The 22762-nt window shown below is 50.1% G+C and overlaps 1 protein-coding gene across 8 annotated transcripts in view; it reads left to right on the plus strand.

Moving 5' to 3' along the window:
• Window positions 1-22762, plus strand: part of AATF (apoptosis antagonizing transcription factor) — a 39762-nt gene that overhangs the window by 8268 nt on the left and 8732 nt on the right. For 4 of the 8 annotated variants that reach the window (XM_059865696.1, XM_059865697.1, XM_059865698.1 and 1 more), the window contains exons 5-12: window positions 5577-5691; window positions 5981-6185; window positions 6893-7054; window positions 8095-8178; window positions 14790-14855; window positions 16244-16311; window positions 17427-17507; window positions 21444-21515. In XM_059865696.1, coding sequence (XP_059721679.1) covers window positions 5577-5691; window positions 5981-6185; window positions 6893-7054; window positions 8095-8178; window positions 14790-14855; window positions 16244-16311; window positions 17427-17507; window positions 21444-21515 — 853 coding nt within the window. The remainder of the gene's footprint in view (window positions 1-5576; window positions 5692-5980; window positions 6186-6892; window positions 7055-8094; window positions 8179-14789; window positions 14856-16243; window positions 16312-17426; window positions 17508-21443; window positions 21516-22762) is intronic. The other 4 variants (XR_009489140.1, XR_009489141.1, XM_059865701.1 and 1 more) reach the window with 2 other exon arrangements.

Here is a 22762-nt window from a genome sequence, read left to right on the forward strand (position 1 = left end):
GAGGGGGCTCAGTGAGGATGAGCAGCTCCTGGGCCACTCTGGGTGTGCTGTGGGAGGGAGGAGCTGTGGAGGGAGAGGCTGCACACCTGCCAGGGCTCAGCCCTGGAGCTCTGTGGTTGCTCTGGGAGTGTTCAGCTGGGTCATGAAGTCAGTGATGCTTTGGGCATGTGCAGAATTTGGGCTGTGAGAGGTACCAGGAAGGTATTTTGTGGTTTGTCATTACTGTCTCTGGTTTGTTCAGGAATTCTGTGGGGGAGGTGGTGGAGAAATGCAGGACTTTTATTTAACATGCAGTTTTGGGCTGTTTGCAGAGAAAAAACTCTTGTCCTCCCTCACAGAGTGCCAAGGCTTTTGGCATGTGGTATTCAGTATTTTTGAGCAGAATTGGTGTCTCCATCTCATGAATGGGTGTGGTAAAATGATTTTACAGGTGATCTCCACAGCCATGTGTGTTGTTCAGCGGTGATGTCTGAGGTTTATTTGAAATCTGCCTTAAATTTTGGTACAGGAAATGCTGGGACAGTCCCTGGCTGGTGACCTGGTCCAGCTGTTCCCCAGCCCTGGGGATTACACCACACTCAGACAGCTTTGCCTACACCTGAGTTTCTCAAGATTAATAGCTAATTAAACTGAATTTAGCTGAATATTTGTGCATGTTAGTCTGTGTACTGCACAAACAGGATGCAGGGAAACAAAGGCTTTAAAAGTGTCCAGACAAGCGTATGCAAATGTCAGCTAACTTGGATTAATTGGCAATTGGGTACCTTGAGATGGAAACTCAGGCCTTGTCATGATAAATATAATTAATGGCCTGGTATTATGTGGGGAGGTCAGTCTGGATGGGCTAATGTTCCCTTCTGGCCTTAATATCCAGATAGAGCTATGAAATCTCACATTTCCTCTTCCTTTCTCCTCCTTGCCCATGTACTTGGGGCCTCCAGGCTGGCAGAGGCAGGAATGTGTGCTGTCAGCTTCTTTGCATTTCCAGTAATGGAAAGCATCAGTTTTTATAAATCTCATTTTTGCCAGCCCCATCCCCTCCCTGGTTTGGGCTGATATCAGAAGATGATGGTTGAGGTGAATCAGCAGAGCATGAACTTCATGGAAGTGTTTCTCTTTCTCTCCTCCTCAGCTGTCCCCCTCCCCCAGTCCCCTCTAATCAACCCCTGAATACCCAGCCTTTATTCTGGTGTTGCATCCAGTTATTTTCTTTACTTTTAGCAAACTCATCTGTGTCTGATCCTGTTGTCCTCCCTGTCAGATGCAGTAATATTGGAGTGAAAGGGCTAAATTGAGGCTGTTCTGGATCTCTTTGGGAGTCAGCTGAAGCTCTGCTGTGGAAGGGGGTGCAGCCCTGGCTCCTTTGTGCCCAGGGAATACAATTTTCCCCTCTGCAAAGGCTCTTGCATCATTTGCATTCCAATGGAACCAGCAAACTGGGCTGGGGTGGGGAGCAGTCGGCCCTTTTCCTGCTATCATTTGGTGAAATTCCCCAGACCCCCTGTTTTGGGAAGCATGGAAGGAGTGTTGCTCCCATCGTTTCCCAAATTTGGGCAGATTTCCCAGTGCTTTGTGCTGAAGTGTGTGAGAAATGGGGATGTAACCACAGCACCTGTGAAAAATCACCTTTAGCCTAACACTGAGTCTGGGCTGGCTCTCCAGAATGATTTCTTTAATTTCTGTGCCACGTGTCTTTGGGACCCCAGGATGCTCAGGGGGTGCCAGGCTGGAGCTGCTGGCATCCTGCCTGCCTGTTGTTCCTCCTGAGGTTCCTTCCACCCTGGGAATTCCACCAGGCTCCTGTCCACAGCCCCATGTCTGAGATGTGCCACCTGGAGGAATTCCCCCTCCTTTTCCTGGCTGGGAACGTGGTCCTGCTGCTGGGAATACAGAGCAAGCTCCAAAAGTAATACTGACAGCCTTCAGAATTATGATACACTGGAGCTGCGGCGTAATTCTTTGTTGAAGAAGTTAGAGGCCTAAAATGTTAAGGCTTATTGTTATTCCGAGTTGATAATCTCTGCCTTGCTTTAATAATTTTTCCTCATGCCTGGATAGCCTGCGAGTTGCACAATAATCACTCACACAGCTTTGTAATCAATGCCCAAAGTAATAGGATTCCGCTGGCCAACGGCAATTAATAAATTTGTGTCTTTTTTAAAACACTAGCAAGTCGGGCCTGAAATACGACTGACTGGCTTTCCTCATTTGCATATTTATTGCAGTGGAAAAATTCTTGCCGAATGATTGATGTTGAGCCTGCCTCTTGAATTCCAAACAGCACATTATTATGAAATGAAAAATGCCGGCCATACAGTTGATTAAAGTTGAAGACAGTGGAATCGGTGTTTTTTAAGATTGTGGGAGAATTAAAGGCATATTTTAATAGATGTTGACAAGAAGTGAACTAACAAAAGCAAAGCAAAGGATTTGCTTGAAAAGATTTAATCAAACGTGTTTGGTGGGGGATTAATTGCTGGGGATGACGAGTGCAAGTGGCTGCTGCTGGCTGTGAATGGGGAGCATTGTTCCCAGGCCAGCTCTTCGAGGGCCATTTTGACCTGGAGTTTAACTCCTGTCCCACAGCCCTGGAGGGGAGGGAAGGTTCCTCCTCTCCTTGGAGTGCTGGGATAAACCTGTGTTCCAGGTGGAGGTGCTTATTTTGTGCAGCCATTCAGATCAGAGGGTGGGTTCCTCTCCTCCTTTTGATTTGTGTGGTGGGGCCTTGGGGGCTGCCTGGGGACTGTCCATGGAAGCAGGGGAACACTCCCAGCTCAGCTTTTGCTCTGCATCCCCTCATCCCAGTGCCAGCATTGCTCCAGCTTTCCTGTGTGGGTGCTTCCCCAGCCTGTGGAGGGGCAGGGAGAAGGGAGAGCATTGCCTGCCTGTGGTGTTCCAGTGGTGCCAGAGCCCCAGATTGAACCAAGGGGAGAAGTCCTCAATTTCCAGTGCTGGCCCAGCTCTGCAGTGGAGCTGTGTGCTGGGTGGGTGGTGGTTCCTGCTGGTACATCCTGGGAAGGGCTTTCCCAAGGGTTCAGTGTCCTGCATGCTCCCACTGCTCCCTGGAATTGGAAGGGTGGAATGTGACCCCATCTTTGGAGGTGATGGAAGGGAGTGCAGGGCTTTTCCTGAGTGGGAAGCTGTGGGAATGCTGGGCCTGGAGCATGGAGGAGCACAGCAGCCCCCTGGCAGCCCCTCCCCACGGGCACTGTGTGGATTCCAGGGCAGCTCTGGGATCAGCCCCTGCAGCCAGGTCCCCCCAGTCCAGTGTGTCCACAAGCCCTGGCACTGACAGAACTGATTTTGTGTGCTTTGAGGGCAGCAGGACAGGTTTCATCTCTGGTGGGTCTCCTGGCACTTTGATCCATGGCAGTGCTATCCCTAAATACTCCAGGGCTGCTTCCAGCCTGGCTGGGGGGCTGCAGGAAAGGAGGGTGTAAGAGGAGCACTGAGGCACACTGTGGTTTACTGGTGCTGGCTCCCAGTTCTGGGTGGATTAACTGCTGCCTGCTGGGTCTGGAACAACTTTTCCCTCCTGGATATGAAGGGGTTCCTGTGGACTCTCAAAAGTGACTCTTCCAGGGTGGTGTCTCCCCACTGACAGTCCCATCCAGCCAGGTTTGTTGTGTGCCAGTTTCAGACAAGGAGCAGCATTACAAAAGTCCTGCTGGGGGCAGGAGGGTCAGTCAGTGTCCAGCCTCCTTTCTAAAGGACCCAGTTTGCATCCATGGAACAGTTTGGGTTTGTGCAGCCTTCGTTCACAAGTGGGGCCAGACTGCCCCAAAGCAGGCAGTGTAAAGGGGTTTCAGAGAGGGGAGGCTGGGAAGAAAACAGCCCCTCTGGAATGAAATGTGAGATGGACAGGGCAGGGCTAGCTGGGCAGAGAGCAGAGGAGGGTGACACTTGGCTGCTGAAGTTGAGTTTACAGCACACTTAAGCAGCCAGCAGTAGAAGTGAGAATGCCATCCAATAATGCTATTAAATACCCAAGAACTGAGAGCAGGGAAATTACCCAGCTCTAAGAGGCTGTGATGAAGTCACTGCCTGGAATAATTAGCCCTCCCACCTGGTTAGGCACACGGTCATTGTCTTCCCTGCCCTCTCCAGCCCCTTCACTCCAAATAAATTTGCTCCCCATGCCCACTTCTGCTGGGCTCTGTGTCTCATAGCCCAGGGCAGCCTGAGCCTGGCTTTATTTCCTTGCCTGCTCACCACAGCCCTGCTGTACCCCAGAAGGGCTGGAGTGCTACTCCAGTTGTAATTGCCAGGATCAAAGCTGCCTGGGGTGCATTAGCACTGCTGCTGGAGGAGAGGCAGCAGGGAGAAAATAAACAGTTTGGGAAGCTCTGGGGACACTGGGCTGTGTTGCAGGCAGTGGGAAGGATTTTGCTGGTGTAAGCTGTGCACTCAGGCTAGGGTGGGGGCACTTGGCTCCTGCAAGTGATGCTTTAGCTGCAGACACCTACAACAAATGCATTTTTAAGGGCTTTTGTCTGTTTGTCTGGTGGAATTGTTTTGATGCTCGCACACGTCTGATTTACAAGTGCAGCAAACCTAATCCGTTAATAGGTTTATATGGAGCAGTTGTCAGAGTGGATCTATAATGAACCATGGGCTCAGGGAAGGCCAGTCCAACAGCTGATCTGCAACAAAAATCTTAAAGCATCCTCTCCTTGACACTGCTGTTACTGAGGTCAGGCCATAATTTATCTGAAGGTGGTGACAGCTGAGCAATATCACAGTGGGAGCACGCAGGAGATTGAGACCTCTGAGTGTCTGGGCTGATTTCTGCCTCTGTCTGCCTGAGGAAGATTTGCTGCTCACTCTACCCATGAGCTCTGTGTCCCCCACTGAAAAGCAGAAATAAAGAAAACAATGGAGTGGGGAAAAGTTCTCCCTGTTCTTTTTGTGCCACGTTCAAAGGGAGGGTGGGGACTTGGCAGAGGAGGCACCAGGGGCAGCTCTGGGGAAGGTCCCAGCTCCTGCTCTCCACTCAAACCCACGTGCCCTGCCAGCCAGAGTAAGGCCAGTGCAGGATTTGGGTGGGGTGTGCCAAGTGTTTCAGCTGGCAGAGCTGACCCTGTGGTGGGTGTGCAAAGGGACAGTTTGTGTAGGCGTGGGCAGACACTTGTTTTCTACCAGAGAGTTCTGCAGGGAGGCTTGTTGGTTGCCACAAAAGAACTGTTTTTGCAGAGCAGATGCTGTGGCAGTGTGCAGTTAACCTGTCCCACAGTCAGCTGGAGCTGTGTGTCCTTGGAGAACACACAGCCTTTGGAGCAGGCACTGCGTGGACACAGGAGAACTGTCAGCTGCAAAAGCCTTTACACAGCATCACATCTCCCTTCAGGATTTGTGTGTGTGAGCACCCTGCTCATCCCAGTAAAAATCACATTCACACCATGCATTGATCAATTTACACCCTCCACCCCATCTTTTCTTCCCTTTCTCTCTCCCTGAGGATCTCTGGGCCTGCAGTTTGCTTTTCTGATCAGAGTCCTCTCATTAAACTCACCAGGTCATGGTTTAAAGTTTCCCCCATAGATCAGATCTCATCACTTGTGTCTCTTGCTCTGCAGGTTGTAAAGCCCTGGAGGCCTTGCTGAAAGTGCTGGTGGAGCTTCAGGATGAGCTGCTTTATCAGTACCCAGGCACGAGGCATCTGGTGGATGGAAAGCAAGCAAAAACTGAGAGGTAAATGCAAAAAGAGATAAAAACTTCCTGAGCCCTTTGTCTCCAGCAAGCAGGACAATGCCCAGCCCTCCTGACCACCCTCGCCCTGCTGCTCTCTCAGGTGCTGCTGTGGCTGGGTGGCAGACACTCTGTTATTTGAATTCCTTCTGCCTTGTGGAATGTTTCTGATTATGGAGCAGAGGCCAAACCATGGGGCTTTTAACAGAAATACCAGTGTGGAGGGGCCAGCAAGGATCCCACATTGCCTTAGGGAGGGACAGGCTGTTTATCCTGAGTGCTTTTGTTGCAGTGAGGATGAAATCCTGAGCAGCAGCGATGAGGAGCCGGTGGAGAAGGCTCAGGAGAAGAGGAGGAGGCTCCCCAAGAGGAAGCTGAGGTTTGAGGAGTACCCTGAGTTCATAGCCAAGCGCTACAGGGACTTCAGGAGCTACAGGAACAGCACCCTGCAGAAGTGGCACGACAAGACCAAGCTGGCAACTGGCAAAATGGGGAAGGCAAGGCCTGGTTTGTGTGTGCTGACATGGCTCCCGTGGAGCAGGGGTCTGGGGAACGAGTTCATAGTGAAAAAAGGGAAATTTGGGTGGGATACATGGAATAAATTCTTCCCTAGGAGTGAGGGGAGGCCCTGGCACAGGGTGCCCAGAGCAGCTGTGCCTGTCCCATCCCTGGAAGTGTCCAAGGCCATCTTGGACAGGGCTGGGAGCAACCTGGGACATTGTAAGGTGTCTCTTGGTAGTTTCTGTGTCTTCTTAACCAGACATCCCCCCACAGCCAGTAATCTCCAGCAGCAAATAATCTCCAGGAAGATGCCACTCTTGCTGCTGCAGGAGCTGTTTGTGCTCCTCCCAGAAGCAGGGCCCTCTGAGGCTCTCCTCCTCCACCAAGTGTAGGCTTTAATACAATGGGTAATCATTTCACCCAGAGATCCAGGGTCTCCTCACATCTCTGAGTTGGTATTAATCATGGAGAAGTTAATCTGAACCAGAACAGCAAAGGCATTTTATTAAGCCAGGCATCAACTCGCCTCAGGTTGGGAAGGGAGAAACAAATAAAAAATCCTCACAGAAATCCCTGCGCCGAGCCCCAGACCCCCTCCTGCTGCTGCAGCTGCTTACCCAGTGACACGGGAAGACAGAGAGGGGCCCGGGGGTGCCTGGAGGAGGGGCTGTGTGTGTGTCTGACACTGCTTGGTGCCGTGCAGGGCTTCGGCGCCTTGGAGCGCTCGGTGCTGGCGCAGATCGAGCACGTGCTGCTGGACAGGGAGCGCCTGCTGCGGCGCACGCAGACCCGCCGCTCCCTCTACACCGTGCTGGGCAAGCAGGAGCAGCCTGCCCCAGCCCCTCCACCCGGGCCTGCCACCTCGGTAAGGGGGGTTTGTTTCACTCCTTCATCCTGGGAAACGCGGCAGAGCCGCTGTTTCTGTCCCTCGTGCTGGGAAGCTCTGCGGAGCCGGCAGCGCCGTGGGGCTGTGCTGGTTTGGGAGGTGGGTGGAGGAGGGGGATTTCTCTTTTCCATGGGAATGATCTCCCTTGGCAGCCACACCCACCTGCTGACGCTGGGTACCAACCTGAAAATCTCCAAACTTTGCTGGATTTCTCCAGAACTAAAGGTGCCACCAAGGAGGACCGAGCACGCCCTTAGAGCCCTCTTAGAGCCACCTCTGAGCTGATACCCAGACCCCGGGGAAGTGATTTCTCTTTCCCACAGAAAATGCTCTCCCTTTGTGGCCACACATGCCAATAATAGAGTGCCAAGCCAGAAATTTGCAAACTTTGCTGAATTTCTGAGTGTGGATTCCTGCTAAGGAAAAACATTGAAATTCCAGTTTGGGGATGTTTGCATTATCTCCTGTCCCTGTTCCTGACAGGGGAGAAAAGGTTTTCCTCGAGCTGGGATTGTGCCCCTCCTGTGCTGCTCACTAAATCTGATTTTTGCGGCAGCAAAACTTGGTTTTCACTCTGCAGATTAGAGTCTTTAACCCAGAAAGTCCCTTTTAAAATCATACTGCATATAACCTACAGAATATGTTAGTAGTAAGCCCTTTATTAATTTAGTATTTAAGAATGAATAAATACTCAATTCTGAGAGATCAGGTAGAATTACTGGACTTGCAAGATGTATTTTTGCCATTACATTAAAAATATCTGTAGTATTTTGCCAGAAAGACTTTGCACAGTCCTATTTATTTCCCAGTAAAGGCATCATAAATCTGTTCTGGCATTGGCAGCATTTCTGCCTTGCCTTTAAATGTATTCCTGGTCCTTAAAAGCTGGTTATGCTGGGAATTTTTCCCCATTCCTTCATATCATCAAGTGTGTTTACAAGCTGCTGCAGGGGATGTCTCTGGAGTTAGGGACAGAAATGTGCACATAGGAGCTCTCAGTGTTTCCTTGATGCTTGCAGGAAGTCCTCCCTCCCTCAGACTCCAACAGGCACCTGAAGGACATTGATGAGGAGATCTTTGATGATGATGACTTTTATCACCAGGTAGGTGATGCTAAATGTGTGTTGCAGTTATGGCTCCACTTGGGTTTTAATGCTCACAGGGAAAATGCAGTTGGTTCTCTGCTCCGTATTTCTCTTGACCTGTAAAACTCAGTTACCTGTTTTAACACCCAGAATCTCTGCACGTCCCTCAGGGCACTCTGCTCTCAGTTTTTGCTCTGGGGCTGTGAGTTTGAAGTTGCCCTGTGGCTGTGAGCTTGCTGCTGGTCAGGAGCTGTGCCTCTTGTTCTCCCTGGGGAACAGCACAGGACAAAAAGCTCTGAATCCTCTCTGTTCTGTGGGGCAGAGCCCCCTTAGGAAAAGCAATCCCAGAGGATCCTCAGGAGCCCTGAAAGTTGCTCTTGTCTCAGCCTAAATCATCTCCTTCACCTGCTGAGTGGGAGAGCTCCTGGGCTGCTCCAGCATTTCCCTTGGAATTGGGCCAGCTTGGATCCAGGCCAGTTGTTCCTTTTATTTGCAAAATTCTTAGAAGCAAGCAGTCTGCAGTGCAGGGAAACACTGTGTTTGTAGTTCATTAATAAAGGCAGTGCCAGCTTTGTGAGAGCTGGAATTGTCACATGCTGAGGAATGTGTCACTGTAAGGCTTCCCCAGTGTGTGAAACCTCTGCCTGCTTTGGTGATCCACACAGAGCCTGAACTTCAGGACTCAACAAATATCATTTCATTACTGGAAAGACAGATTTTTTTAAAATTTGAATAGTTATTAGAGTGGCCAGTAAAGTTCTAGGGGAATGGGAGAGAGCTGTTGCCATGTGAGGGTGCCAGGCTCCCAGTGGTGATGGGACCTGTCCTGTTGGCACCAGGGATTGAAGATAAATCTTAACAAAGGTAAATCTTTTGAGATATTGCTGAGGTGGAATTCAGGGTCCATGTGGCCCAGCAGCTCAGCTTTGGGGGCAAACTGGACCCTGAGAACACAGAAGAAGTGGAGTTGGTGTAACAGAGTCATGGAGTGGAGAAACAGCTGAGGCTGACAGTCCAAGGACCTGTGCAGAGAAGGTGCTTCTTGGCCATGAAATGTTAATTTTTTTAACAGAAAACAGCAATGGATGAGTGTCTCCATCTTTCCCTCTAATAACTGTAGCTGTGCTAAATGGTGATTTCAGAAATATGAGCAGGCCCAGCTTAGCTTCTCCCCTCCCTGGTTAATTGGGGTGCTGGGGTTAATCTAAATTAAAACTTAAACTAATAGAGGTCATTGAGGGAAGAGAGTCACCTGAGTAAAACAAATGGCTCTGCCAGGCACAACTGTATCTTGGCCATTTCCCAAGAGGGAAGTGGCAGCAAATTGGAGCAGTTTGAGGCCCGGGCAGAGGTGAAGGATGGGTGACAAGGGCTCAGCTCCAGACTGCCTTCCCTGCTGCTCCAGCTGCAGGGGCAGCACCAGCCAGCAGCATCTGGCAGCACAGGCAGGCATGGGTGCCACTTTGGGACCCCCAGGGACTGGAAATGCAGTGCTGAGGCTGGAGCAGGCTTTAATCACCTGGCAGTCCTTGGCAGCAGCTCCGACAGCCTCTGCCGGCCTCGTACATCACACGAGACATCTGCTGAGCAGCCAGGCAGCTGCACATCCATTTCCCTCTCTTGCTGGGCTCTTTCTGGTCTCTCTCCCTCCTCCTCTCCTTCCCTTCCAGCCTTCCCCTCCCCTCCATCCCCAACATGCCTCCTGGCAGAGGGGATCTGTGCAGCCCCCAGGGTTTGGGGGTGCCCTGGTTCGTGTCCCGTGCTCGGGGGGGTTTGGCAGAGACTGGAGCCAGTGCAGGGATCAGGCTGAGCAAAATGGCTCTGTGTTTTCTGTCACCTCCCAATTAAATGGGATTCATAAAGTGCTTTCCTTTATGTGTCAGGGCGCTGAGCTGGAGCTGAACGCTGCATTGAGAGCAGGGAGAGCAGAGCACAATGGAGCTGCCAGGGCCCTGAATGGCTCTGCTTTCCCTGGGTCAGAGCTGAGCCCTGCTTTGTGTCTGGGGGATTGCACGTGGGCATGGAAATAAACCCTGGGAGGGAGCTGCTTCTCCAGCAGTGATCAGCAGCAAGCTCAGGGTGCTCACAACCTCTGACCCCTGTGCATAACACTGATTGCAGCCTGCATTTCAGCACCTGCCTCTTCCTCCCTATTGAAATCTACATCCAGGCTTTCCTTGGGACCATTTTTACTCTTCCAAATAATATTTTATAGTTATTAATTTATTTTGGTTACTGCTTAAAAGGTAAACATTCAGATGAAGAACAGCACTGGAAGTCAGCTTCCTCTGTGTGTCAGTGTGAAATTAGGCAAGTAAAAATGCACCAGATTTGATGAATGTGCACAAGTTAATGATAACAGAATAAGTAGTTACACTGTTTTATTATAGATTATAATAAAAAGCTCTTTAATTAATCTGTTTTTCTTCTGGAAAAACAATTTTCTCATCCAGGTCTTAATAGTCAGTAGAATTCAGCAGGTGGGTCTGGTGGAATTTTGTGATGATTCAGGATTTAACTCTCTTCTGCCTGTTCATCCCACTTTGCCTTTTCTCCTGCTCTTCACTTGTTTTATAAGCAGTTACAGTTTTTATTGTGATGACCCGTATTGGATGGAGATGGAAAGCTGAGCTGAGTAATGCAGTGAAATATTTTTATTTGGGTGGGAGTAGTTAAAGTGTGTCAGAAGCTCCTCATTACTGGCAGCAGTGAGAGGCTGGAGGTTTCCTTTTCCTTTAAATTCTCCTTCATACATGGTTTTTAGGGAAGAAGAAGGCTTTTTATTTTTAGAAGTCATATTTACGTAGAATTCATAACAGCTGATATTGCAGCATTAAGACTTAAAATTCCAGCCTGCTACCAGGGAGCTGCTGCTCTGACATGCTACAGTGGAGATTTTATTGTTAGGCTGAAATACTCCTCTGGTAAAGGAGAGAGTGGAAATTGGTTTATTTCCAACAGGAATTAGGTTAGTGTTCATATGCTAAGTGTTCCACTGGTAGCAGCTCTTCCCAGAGCAAATGTTCATCACTTCTGGCAGCAGGTATGCCTGGGGAGAATTGGGAATATCCATAATCCCTTTTTTCCTCTGCTCTCTCTGCTCTGGGCATTTCATCACAGCCCACCAGTCCTGGCTGTGGGCACCAGAGTGTGGAGGGGGAGCACCCAAGGAATCCCCAAATCCTTCCAGGGGGGTTCTCATCCCCCCAGAGCTGGGATTTACCCCGAGGGCAGTGTCCTTAACCCCCTGTGTGCCTCACTGATGGGTGATTTCATGTCCCCAGCTCCCTGGGGGACACTGGTGTCCTCTGCCAGGAACTTGGCAGTGCCCTAAACAAGGAATGACCAATCCAGAGAACTGTTAAAAGTCAATAATGGTGAGGAGCAGAGAAGGCTGGCTTTGTGACAAGCTGGTTTACCTTAATTAAACCGGTGAGTGATTAATATGGACAGCTGATCTTGTGGCTTTAATTAGATGCATTTAGAGTTTTGTGTGAGTAAGAGATGTCTCGAACCATCCCACGGGTTAATGGCAATACAATACTCTTATCACAGGCATGTATCTTTCAAATGGCTGGGTGGATGGTTAATAACACATTTTAAAGCTTGATTTGGAGCTTCTCTTAATGGGTTCTTCGAAAATAGGCAAATCTGTGCATCTTACACAAACCTGAATTTGAATAAAATGGGCTTTAAAAAGAGGCTGCCCAGTGATTTCCACTTGCATTTTATTAAATATAAAAACTAAGGGTTTTAAAAGCATTTCAAGGGGATTTAAAATAATATTTGAGCTGCAAACTTAAATTTTCTCTGGTGTTGGTAGAAATCCAAGTGTTGTTGCAGGGCTACTGAGTGGGAGCTTGACAGGGGATCTGTAGATGGACTTCTTTTTAAATTTGATTTGCTCTGTGAGGTGTAAGACAAGTGAGCCTTTTGTCACGAGGCTGATTTCAGCTCTCCTTAGCTCTTTGTCTCAACTGGCAATTCTTAGGGGTCTGCAAATCAGAAAGGTCAGTGAGTGTAGGATTAGAAACACTGATAGATAGTGCATGAAAATGAGACCTAACCTCTAAAATGAAAATTGACCTCTAAAATGAGGAATGAGCCCTGGAACAACGCCCTGATGGCATTTCAGAGTCCCTGTGAGTGTGCCCAGTGGGCTTGGTGTGCATCTCTGCCTGGCACTGAGGGGAGCTCCTGCAGGGGAGCTCTGTAGGGAGCCCCTCAGGGGTTCAGGGGTCTTGGCCCTGCTGCCAGGACAGCTCTGGGTTCTGCAGCAGGAGCTCTCCTGGCACACAGCAGCACTCCCTGCCAAGGGGAGCCCAGCTGGCACTGACACTTCCCTCTGCTCCCGTGGCTTGTCCTGGGGCTCCCAGCCTGGGCAGGAGCAGCTGGCACTGGAAGCTGGGCTTGGCATGGGCTGGGCTGGGCTGGGACACTGAGCTGGGCTTGGCATGGGCTGAGCTGCCCTGGGACACTGAGCTGGGCTTGGCATGGGCTGGGCTGCCCTGGGGCACTGAGCTGGGCTTGGCATGGGCTGGGCTGCCCTGGGGCACTGAGCTGGGCTTGGCATGGGGCTGGGATGCCCTGGGGCACTGAGCTGGGCTTGGCATGGGCTGGGCTGCCCTGGGGCACTGACCTGGGCTTGGCATGGGGCTGGGCTGCCCTGGGGCACTGAGCTGGGCTTGGCATGGGGCTGGGCTGCCCTGGGACACTGAGCTGAGCTTGGCATGGGCTGGGCTGCCCTGGGACACTGAGCTGAGCTTGGCATGGGCTGGGCTGCCCTGGGGCACTGAGCTGGGCTTGGCATGGGCTGGGCTGCCCTGGGGCACTGAGCTGGGCTTGGCATGGGGCTGGGCTGCCCTGGGACACTGAGCTGGGCTGCCCTGGGCTGCCCTGGGACACTGAGCTGGGCTTGGCATGGGGCTGGGCTGGGCTGTCCTGGGACACTGAGCTGAGCTGCCAGTTCAGGGCAGAGGTGAAGGAGGGAAAGCCAAGCAGGATCTCTTCCAAATCAGAGCCTTTTGATGCTGGAATTGCCTAACTCTTGTCTTCACACATCAGGGCTTAAGGCTGATGGTGATTTACTCACACTTCCTAGTTAATAATTAGACATTGGGAGACACCATATATCACTCCTAATGGAATATATGGGGTCTGATGAGAGTTTTCTGTTTTGACTAATAAATTTGAAGCAGAATCGCCAGGCTTAATGAAATATTACCATTTGGGAAGTGCTTTAAGTCTTGTGCTGGGAAAACAGTGTTGCTTTCTTCAGTAAATGAATTTATCATTCACTCTGTATCCCAAGCTCTGGCTGGCTCTGGAGCACGGGCTGGATGCAGGACTCTGAACCAGAAAGCAGAAAACTAATCAAATCCTTAAAGACCAAAGGCAGCCAGGCAGGCCTGGGCTGACTTTTTCAGTGGTAGCCTCTGGCTACATCCACTTTTATTTTAGTAACCATTGTTAGCATGATTTATAACCTCAGCTCGGAGACTTTTGCTATTTAGATGTAACAAGATGCTTCACAGCTTTTATTTCCATTTCCTAATTTCCCTCTTGCTCCTGATTTATTTTTTTTTTTAACTTCTCCCTCATCTTTGCCTCACTCTGCTCTCCCAGGCAGTGCCCCCAGTCCCACAGCTGGCTCTGCCCTGGAAGAACATTGGAGCTCTGCAAGGCCTTGTCAGCCCCAAGGTCCTCTGGACTGGTTCAGGGTTAGCAACCAGCCCCAAAAATGCATCTTGGAATTGTGGAATGGTTGGGCTTGGAGGGAACCTTAAAGCTCATCTTGTTCCACCCCATCACAGTCAGGGACACCTCCCCCTGTCCCAGGTGCTCCCAGCCCTGTCCAGCCTGGCCTTGGGCACTGCCAGGGATCCAGGGGCAGCTCTGGGCACCTGTGCCAGGGCCTGCCCACCCTGCCAGGGAACAATTCCTCATTCCCAGTACCCCATCCAGCCCTGCCCTCTGGCATAGTCTCACTCCTTGGTGTTGCAGGATTTCTGGGCCAGCAGGAGGAGCCCAGCCCTGCAGGAAAGTCCTGCTGCTGCTTCCCCAGGGGCACAGCGAGGCTGTGTGTGACCCCTGCTCTGTGCCAGGGACAAGATCAGAGGACACAGCACACACCCCTCACTGCTGGAGAGGGGGAGACCACTCTCAGCTCTCTGCACCACTTGTGGCTGCTGCTCCAAGCCTCCCTCCCACCTTGCTTTTGACAGAATATTGACTGGAAAGCAAGATCCCATTTCTGCTCAGCCTTAAGGGCAGCTGTTTGCAGAGTGGCAGTGCTACACAGGTTTACTGTGTCGTGTGTCTGTGTAACACTGGATTTGGATCTTGTATTTAGCTGCCAGAAGTGACTGTGATGAAGTGGCAGAGATAAACTGATAGATTGTGTGCCAGAAAGATGTTGGGAATCAATCAGATAAACAGGGCAGAGAAGTTGCTTGCTGTTTTCTAGTGATAATAAACCAGTGGCCTGGCTCCTGGAATTTTTAAATGTAATTGCTGTGGTAATAATCTCCAAAAATAAGCAAGTAGGGGAAAAAAAAAAAAGTAGTGGCAGGTTTTTAATTATGTTTGAATCACTCTTTTTTTCTGGTAATGTGGTGTATGCCTCGAAGGAGAGGAAGGTACAGGCTGGAAAAGCATCCTGCATCCTTTCCTGCCTGGAATTGCCTGGATTCCAGGTGGGTCAGTTTCAGGTGTTTCTGAGCTGTAACTTCAGTGGCTGGGGAATTGTAGGTGTCCATAAAGCAGTTTGTTCCCCTCAGTTCTGGAGGGTTTATTTCTGTTCCTCCTGTTGATGTCTTGGCCAGTACCCGAGGCACAGCAGGCACGGTTTGCAGTGAGTGGTGATAAACACCCAGCACCAGTCAAGGATCCAGAAGGGCTGTTCACAGCATCCTCTGGCTGCAGGAAGCAAAGAGAACAAACCCCAGCCCTCAGGACATGAAAAGGAATAGAATAGGCTGCCTGAGCATTCCTGCTGCAGCTGTAAAAAGGATTTTGCTGTGCTGTTCTCCGAGCGAGCATCGCTGCCCAGCTTCTGTCTGGGAACTGGTTCAGTTCCCCTGCCCTTCCCAGCAGTGGGGGCAGCCTGTGGGGCTGAGCTGTTCCTGCACATTGCCCCCTTACACTGGGGCAGCTGCCTGCACAACTGTGCTCGTTTCAGATGGGTTTTACCTGTTCCAGCTGGGTTTTGCCTGTTCCAGCTGGGTTTTGCCTGTTCCAGGTGGGTTTTGCTGGTTCCAGGTGGGTTTTGCCTGTTCCAGGTGGGTTTTGCCTGTTCCAGCTGGGTTTTACCTCTTCCAGGTGGGTTTTGCTGGTTCCAGGTGGGTTTTGCCCGTTCCAGCTGGGTTTTACCTGTTCCAGGTGGTTTTTGCCTGTTCCAGGTGGTTTTTACCTGTTCCAGCTGGGTTTTGCCCGTTCCAGCTGGGTTTTTCCTGTTTCAGCTGGGTTTTGCCTGTTCCAGCTGGGTTTTGCCTGTTCCAGCTGGGTTTTGCCTGTTCCAGGTGGGTTTTACCTGTTCCAGGTGGGTTTTGCCTGTTCCAGCTGGGTTTTACCTGTTCCAGGTGGGTTTTGCCTGTTCCAGCTGGGTTTTGCCTGTTCCAGGTGGGTTTTGCCTGTTCCAGGTGGGTTTTGCCTGTTCCAGGTGGGTTTTGCCTGTTTCAGCTGGGTTTTACCTGTTCCAGGTGGGTTTTGCCTGTTCCAGGTGGGTTTTGCCCATTCCAGGTGGGTTTTGCCTGTTCCAGGTGGTTTTTGCCTGTTCCAGCTGGGTTTTGCCTGTTCCAGCTGGGTTTTGCCTGTTCCAGCTGGGTTTTGCCTGTTCCAGCTGGGTTTTGCCTGTTTCAGGTGGGTTTTGCCTGTTCCAGCTGGGTTTTGCTGGTTCCAGGTGGGTTTTACCTGTTCCAGGTGGGTTTTGCCTGTTCCAGCTGGGTTTTGCCTGTTCCAGCTGGGTTTTGCCCATTCCAGGTGGGTTTTGCCTGTTCCAGCTGGGTTTTGCTGGTTCCAGGTGGGTTTTGCCTGTTCCAGGTGGGTTTTGCCTGTTCCAGCTGGGTTTTTGTCTCTCCCACAGCTCCTGCGAGAGCTGATCGAGCGCAAAACCACAGCCCTGGACCCCAACGACCAGGTGGCCATGGGCAGGTGAGTGGGGGGCTGGGACAGCCCTGTCCCCAGCCCAGCACAGGGCTGTGCCCTTCAGCACAGCTCAGAGCAGAGGGCAGAGGGCTGAGTTCAGCTGGGCAGAGCCACAGTGGCATTAGTCAGGAAATGATCCTCTCCAGCAGGCTCCTGGTGGATCAGCCAGTCTGGCTTGAAGCTGTTGGTGGGTGATCCTCTGGAGGTATTTCCCCAGTGGAAAGGTTTGCTCCAGGTGTTTCTGGCTCTCAGTGGCACCAAAGCTGGCTGCCCACTGCTGAACTTTGGCTTTGGCTCTCTGTGAGCTCTGCTTTGGTGTTGTTTGAGAATAAACCCCCTGACATCAGTTAAAGCAATTCCTGGGTATCCCTCCTGTAAGAAAGGATTCTGTACAATGAAAATGTGCAATGAATGCTCCCTGCATGCAGAAATAAAATATAATTCCATGCAGGGAAGCTCTTATTTCTCTGTTTCATTCTAGAGTTAGAAAGTAAAGATTTTTCCAAATGCCCCTTCATGAGCAGTGTGCATTGAAACAGCCACGGGCTCCAATTCAGGAGAGTGTAAAAGCCAAGGAAAGCTGGAGTTGGGCTCTTCCCTGAAACAATTTTGGGGGGTTTGTCTGTAAGGAGGGGAAGAAAATGCATCAGGAAATGTTGTGATGGCAAAACAACTTTTCTCCTTGTAAAATATCAACCAGATTTTAGTGCAATGTCAGATTTATTTTGTGTACGTCTGGAATATTATGGAAAGCTATTCACTGTGATTTAACACGATATAGACAAAATTACATTTAAGTGGTGATTGCATTGTACATTTATCTGACTTTACAATAAAATAGATTACAGTAATTAAGATTATATTAAGATTGCAGTAATTGGATTTTGTTAGATTTTTTCCCTGATGTCGAGTTTTCATTGTATAAATCAGGTGAGATGACTCTCACTTCAGTTTAAAAAAATATTTATAACCAGGAGAAGTTTTTCCCTGCTGGAAACTTCTTTGACTTGAGGAAGTTCTGGTTGAGAAGTGGAGCTTTTAATGCAGTTGGGGATCAGAGAGTGTTTCTGGGGCTGTTCAGTGGCTCTGAAGCTGTGCTCCTGTTGTTCTGCATTCCCCAGGCAGTGGTTGGCCATCCAGAAGTTACGGAGCAAAATAAAGAAGAAGGTGGACAGGAAAGCCAGCAAAGGGAGGAGAATCCGGTGAGTGACACCTTCTGCAAGCACAACAAATCCTCATTTTGGGAAAAAAAAAAAGTCTGAAAGCTCTGGGTGTGTTTTACCTCAGTTGGCTCTGGGGGCATTTCCTGCTGTGGGCAGCCAGCAGGGAATGCTGATGTTCCTGGAGCCTGGAATCAGAGCCTGAAATCAGTGGGGGATGCTGATGTTCCTGGAGCCTGGAATCAGTGGGGGATGCTGATATTCCTGGAGCTTGGAATCAGTGGGGAATGCTGATATTCCTGGAGCTTGGAATCAGTGGGGGATGCTGATGTTCCTGGAGCTTGGAATCAGTGGGGGATGCTGATGTTCCTGGAGCCTGGAATCAGAGCCTGAAATCAGTGGGGAATGCTGATGTTCCTGGAGCCTGGAATCAGAGGGGGATGCTGATGTTCCTGGAGCCTGGAATCAGTGGGGGATGCTGATGTTCCTGGAGCCTGGAATCAGTGGGGGATGCTGATGTTCCTGGAGCCTGGTGGATGCAGCCTGGGAGCATTGCCCAGTCAGGGTCTGGGGAAGCCCCAGGGAAAGGTGCTGCCATGTCCCAGAGCCTTTTGGGGCTGGAATTTCCAGAGAGAGCCAATAAACCCCTCTTGTGCAGTTTGTATTTCCTGACTGAGGCACGGGCAGCACCTCCAAGGGAGGATGTGCAGAAACACCTCAGGGAAACCTCTGTTTCTCCCTGAGAATTTGGTGTCAGATCTCTCTTTGTAGCTCACATCACAGCTCCCTTCATGTCTGAATCATTTCCCTCCTGGATCACTCATTTGGGTTGAGCTCAGTGTTGGGATCTCCCACGTGGGGAAGGAAGCAGCCTGGAGAGCAGGAGGTGTTTCCCCTCTCTGAGTCTCCCTGAGATCAGCATGATTTGTGGAGGAGGAGGGAGGATGCTGAAAAGCTGCTCTGCTTCCTGAAAAATCCAGCACATTAACCATCCTTTGTGAGTAAACTATAAATCCTGAGTTTAGATGGCACCTGATAGAAAGTCAGTGGAGTCAGGCTGGCTCTGGCCTGGCATAGCAATTTTTAAGATAGATGTCATGAGATAATTTATTGAAAGAGGGAAGAGCTGCTTTGTTGGCCTGAAAAGCCTATAATTATTGACTATCAATATTCCTTTCTGTCAGCATCACACATAATTGGATATATTCAGGATTCAGTCAAAACTCCTGGCAGCATCAGAGCACTGAGGCAGCCTCAAAAACCTGCAGGAGCACTGGGGAGTCTGTCCTGGGGTGCAGTCTGTGCCCTCAGCAGCCCTGGGGGAGCAGCTCTGCCCCCAGTCAGCTGCTCTTACACCTTAGGTGCCTCTTTTTGCTTTCTAACTAGAAGTTGTGCTGACCCTGCAGGGAAAATAACAATAAGAGGAAGCAAGGCTCATTGTGTGTGGTTGGGATTGAGATGCAGGGCAGTGGAGCCCACGTGGGTTTTTAAATAGTTGGTGCTTCCACTGAGAGACTTGGTGTCACCCCAGACAGATCCCTGACCCTCTGCTCTTCTCTCTCCTCTAAAATTGGGACAGCAGTGCTTGCATTTGCTGTCATGACTTTGAGATCCTGGAGAGCCAAGTGTTTAATACCAAATTTCATCTGTCTCCTTAATTCTTCCTTTTTAGCACAGGTTCAGTATGGCAGCCTGTTTGGGTGCAGTGTGCTGGTTCATTGCAGGGGCTGAGGGCCTTCAGGTGCTTCCAGAAGCAGTCAGTCTGCCCCAACACGAGGGAAACTGGGGCATGAAGAGGGGAAATGAGTTCATCCAGAAGTCAAACTTGAGAGAGCTGGTGCAGGTGGCTGTGGAGGAGGGGTGTGTGCCCACCTTTCTCCTGTCAGTGCTTGCTGAGCTCTGCTGCTGCAGGCTGGGCTGTCTTTCTCTGCACTAAGTGAAGCATTTCCCCTTGAGCTGGGCTTTTCCAAAAGCAGTCAGCTGTGGGCAAACAGCTGGAGCTGAGTGGCCACGAGCCCGTGCCAGGCTGTGCCCACAGAGCTCTGCAGAGCCCAGGCTGGCAGCTTGTGCCTGCTCCTGGCTCCATCCCTGGCATCCCAGCTCCTTCCTTGGCAGGGACAAAGGCTGCAGGGTGCCCCTGGGTGAGGCTGTGCCTGAGGAGCCCTCAGTGCTGGCTGGGAGCTCAGCATCCCCCAGGGGCTGCTCTGCCCTGGCAAACCAAAGGAGTGCAGAGGTGCCCGAGTGGAAAGGTGATCCTGGGCAAATGTCCTGGGTCCTTCTGGCTGCTGTTTGTCAGCTCTAGAAATAGCAGCAGCCTGGGTGAACCCCTCGGGCTGGGGTGGGCAGTGCACACAAATGCCTGGCCTTGGAATCCCCTGCCCTTGCACCCTGCTTTAAAACCTTCTCAGTTTTACATTTGATGTCAGGTCCTTGAATATAAATCATGAAATCTCTGCAGGCTCCTGCCCAGGGTGGCAGCTGGGAAGGGGATTCTCTCCCTGGAGGGGCAGGACAGCTTGCAGCAATGTTCTGGTGATGGGAACGTGCCCCATGCCAGCTCTGCACAGCCCTTGGCCTGGGTTTTACCTGGGTTTTACCTGGGTTTTACCTGGGTTTTACCTGAGTTTTACCTGGGTTTTACCTGGGTTTTATCTGGGTTTTACCTGGGTTTTACCTGGGTTTTACCTGGGTTTTATCTGGGTTTTATCTGGGTTTTACCTGAGTTTTATCTGGGTTTTACCTGGGTTTTACCTGGGTTTTACCTGGGTTTACCTGGGTTTTACCTGGGTTTTATCTGGGTTTTACCTGGGTTTTACCTGGGTTTTACCTGGGTTTTATCTGGGTTTTATCTGGGTTTTACCTGAGTTTTATCTGGGTTTTACCTGGGTTTTACCTGGGTTTTATCTGGGTTTTACCTGGGTTTTACTTGGGTTTTATCTGGGTTTTACCTGGGTTTTACCTGGGTTTTACTTGGGTTTTATCTGGGTTTTACCTGGGTTTTACCTGGGTTTTACCTGGGTTTTACCTGAGTTTTACCTGGGTTTTACCTGGGTTTTACCTGGGTTTTACCTGGGTTTTACTTGGGTTTTACCTGGGTTTTATCTGGGTTTTACCTGAGTTTTATCTGGATTTTATCTGGATTTTACCTGGGTTTTACCTGAGTTTTACCCGGGTTTTACCTGGGTTTTATTGGGTTTTACCTGGGTTTTACCTGAGTTTTACCTGGGTTTTACCTAAATTTTACCTGGGTTTTACCTGAGTTTTACCCGGGTTTTACCTGGGTTTTACCTGGGTTTTATCTGGGTTTTACCTGAGTTTTACCTGGGTTTTACCTGGGTTTTACCTGGGTTTTACCTGGGTTTTACCTGGGTTTTACCTGAGTTTTACCTGGGTTTTATCTGGGTTTTATCTGGGTTTTATCTGGGTTTTACTTGGTTTTTACCTGGGTTTTATCTGGGTTTTATCTGGGTTTTACCTGGGTTTTACCTGAGTTTTACCTGGGTTTTACCTAAATTTTACCTGGGTTTTACCTGAGTTTTACCCGGGTTTTACCTGGGTTTTATTGGGTTTTATCTGGGTTTTACCTGGTTTTTACCTGCCCCATTTGCAGCTTGCTCAAGGTGAGAATTCCCAGCTCTGGAAGTGGCTCCAGAGCAGGTTTTGCTGTCCTTCAGGGCTCTGCAGAGCACAGAGCAGGGCAGGAGGGGGGAGCAGATGGATGTGGAGTGGCAGGGAGGGGCTGTTTGTCTGTCTGAGCCCTCGGGGTTGTCTGTCTGGCACTGCTGGGACAGAGAGGATTTGCTGTCCCTCAGTTCCTTGTTCACCAGAGGGGAGCAGGGGGAATTGCCAGCTCCAGCAGGTGACTCCTTAGGGATCAGCCCCAGGAGAGCCCTGCTTTCCTCTGGGGGCTGCTCCTGCTCAGGCAGCAGCATTTCCTCCAGCTGAGCAGTCCCTGATGTGTCCTGCTGCTCTCCCCAGGTACCACGTCCACAGCAAGCTGGTGAGCTTCATGGCACCTATTGACCTGTGCACGATGAATGATGATGCCAGGTGAGTAAGAGATTCATTATGGTTCTCAAATGGCTCCCTGACAGCGTGGTATTGACCTGTTCTTCAGCCTGTCACCCTCTCCAGTCCTTCTTATCAGCTCCCCATTTGTCACTGGCATCTCAGCCTGGGTGTCTTGGTCACATCTGGCCTGGCTGAGCTTTCACTCTGGGATTGCTGTGGTACCAAAGCAGAAATTGTCATAAATCTCAGCACCTGGGGGTTGATTCCTGCTTTAGAGCTCCTGATTTCAAATTGGGAGTTCTGATTTCAAAAGTCCTAAACGTTGAAATTTCCCCATTTTGTGGGATTAGTTTGGAAATGCACAGCCAAGGCACCTGGTGTCTTCAGGTAGAATGAGAGCTTAAAAAGAGCTTCTCTTCTAACAGAAATGGCAGCTTCTATGTTCTGGTTAATGTGCATTTTCTTAGCTCAGTTAATAACTGGAATAGTTCTCTCAAGATCCACTCAGGACTTTTATGTTGCTTGTGTTTATCTCTATTTAAAGAGTACAGAATTTTATTGGAAGGCTGTAATGTTTTAATGTGGTGATTAGTAAAGAAAACACTAAAGTGGAATTCTGTGCATAGTTTCCAGGCAGCTCTCCCACACAGCTCTCCCACCCATATTTCTCCAGCAATACACTTTAAACCCAAATCTCCAAAAGCTGAGCTGTTTGTGGGAAGGAGGTGGAATAATTTTTCCAGTGAATGGATGGGGAAAGCTTGAGAAACATCTTTCCCCTGGGTTGTGGAACATGTTTGTGCTTTGTGAGGGAGAGATGTCATTTGTCTGTTTGTGAAATGGAACCCAAATACCTGCTGCCTTTTGGGGGATTGCAGGGACTTATGGATGAGGAGTTTTGTGTCCATAGCACCTGTGCTGTTTCATCACTGCATCTCTCTCAGAGTTGCTTTACTCTGGGCTTTTTCTCTCTTTTTTTTTTTTTTCCTTTTCAAGTGAGAGCAAAGCCCAGCTGCTCTGATTTTCCAGGATTGTTTGGATCCTCTCACCACGTGCTAGGCTCCAAGCTGTTCCTCCAGCCATGCAGTCCTAATGTTCAGCTTGAATTTCCCCCTGCTGTGATTTAGGACAATAATTTCTTGTCCTGTTCCAGGTGGGAACAGGTTCTTGCCTCCTCTGCAGCAGCCCTTGCACGTTTGAGTGGGAGTTCTTGTGGAAAGCTGGGTGTTACTTTTCATCCCCTCCAGTTTGCACCATTTGTGTTTGCCTCCATACCCTGAGCACAT

Source organism: Haemorhous mexicanus, chromosome 22 (assembly GCF_027477595.1).
Source record: "Haemorhous mexicanus isolate bHaeMex1 chromosome 22, bHaeMex1.pri, whole genome shotgun sequence".
In the NCBI taxonomy this organism is placed as follows: Eukaryota; Metazoa; Chordata; class Aves; order Passeriformes; family Fringillidae; genus Haemorhous; species Haemorhous mexicanus.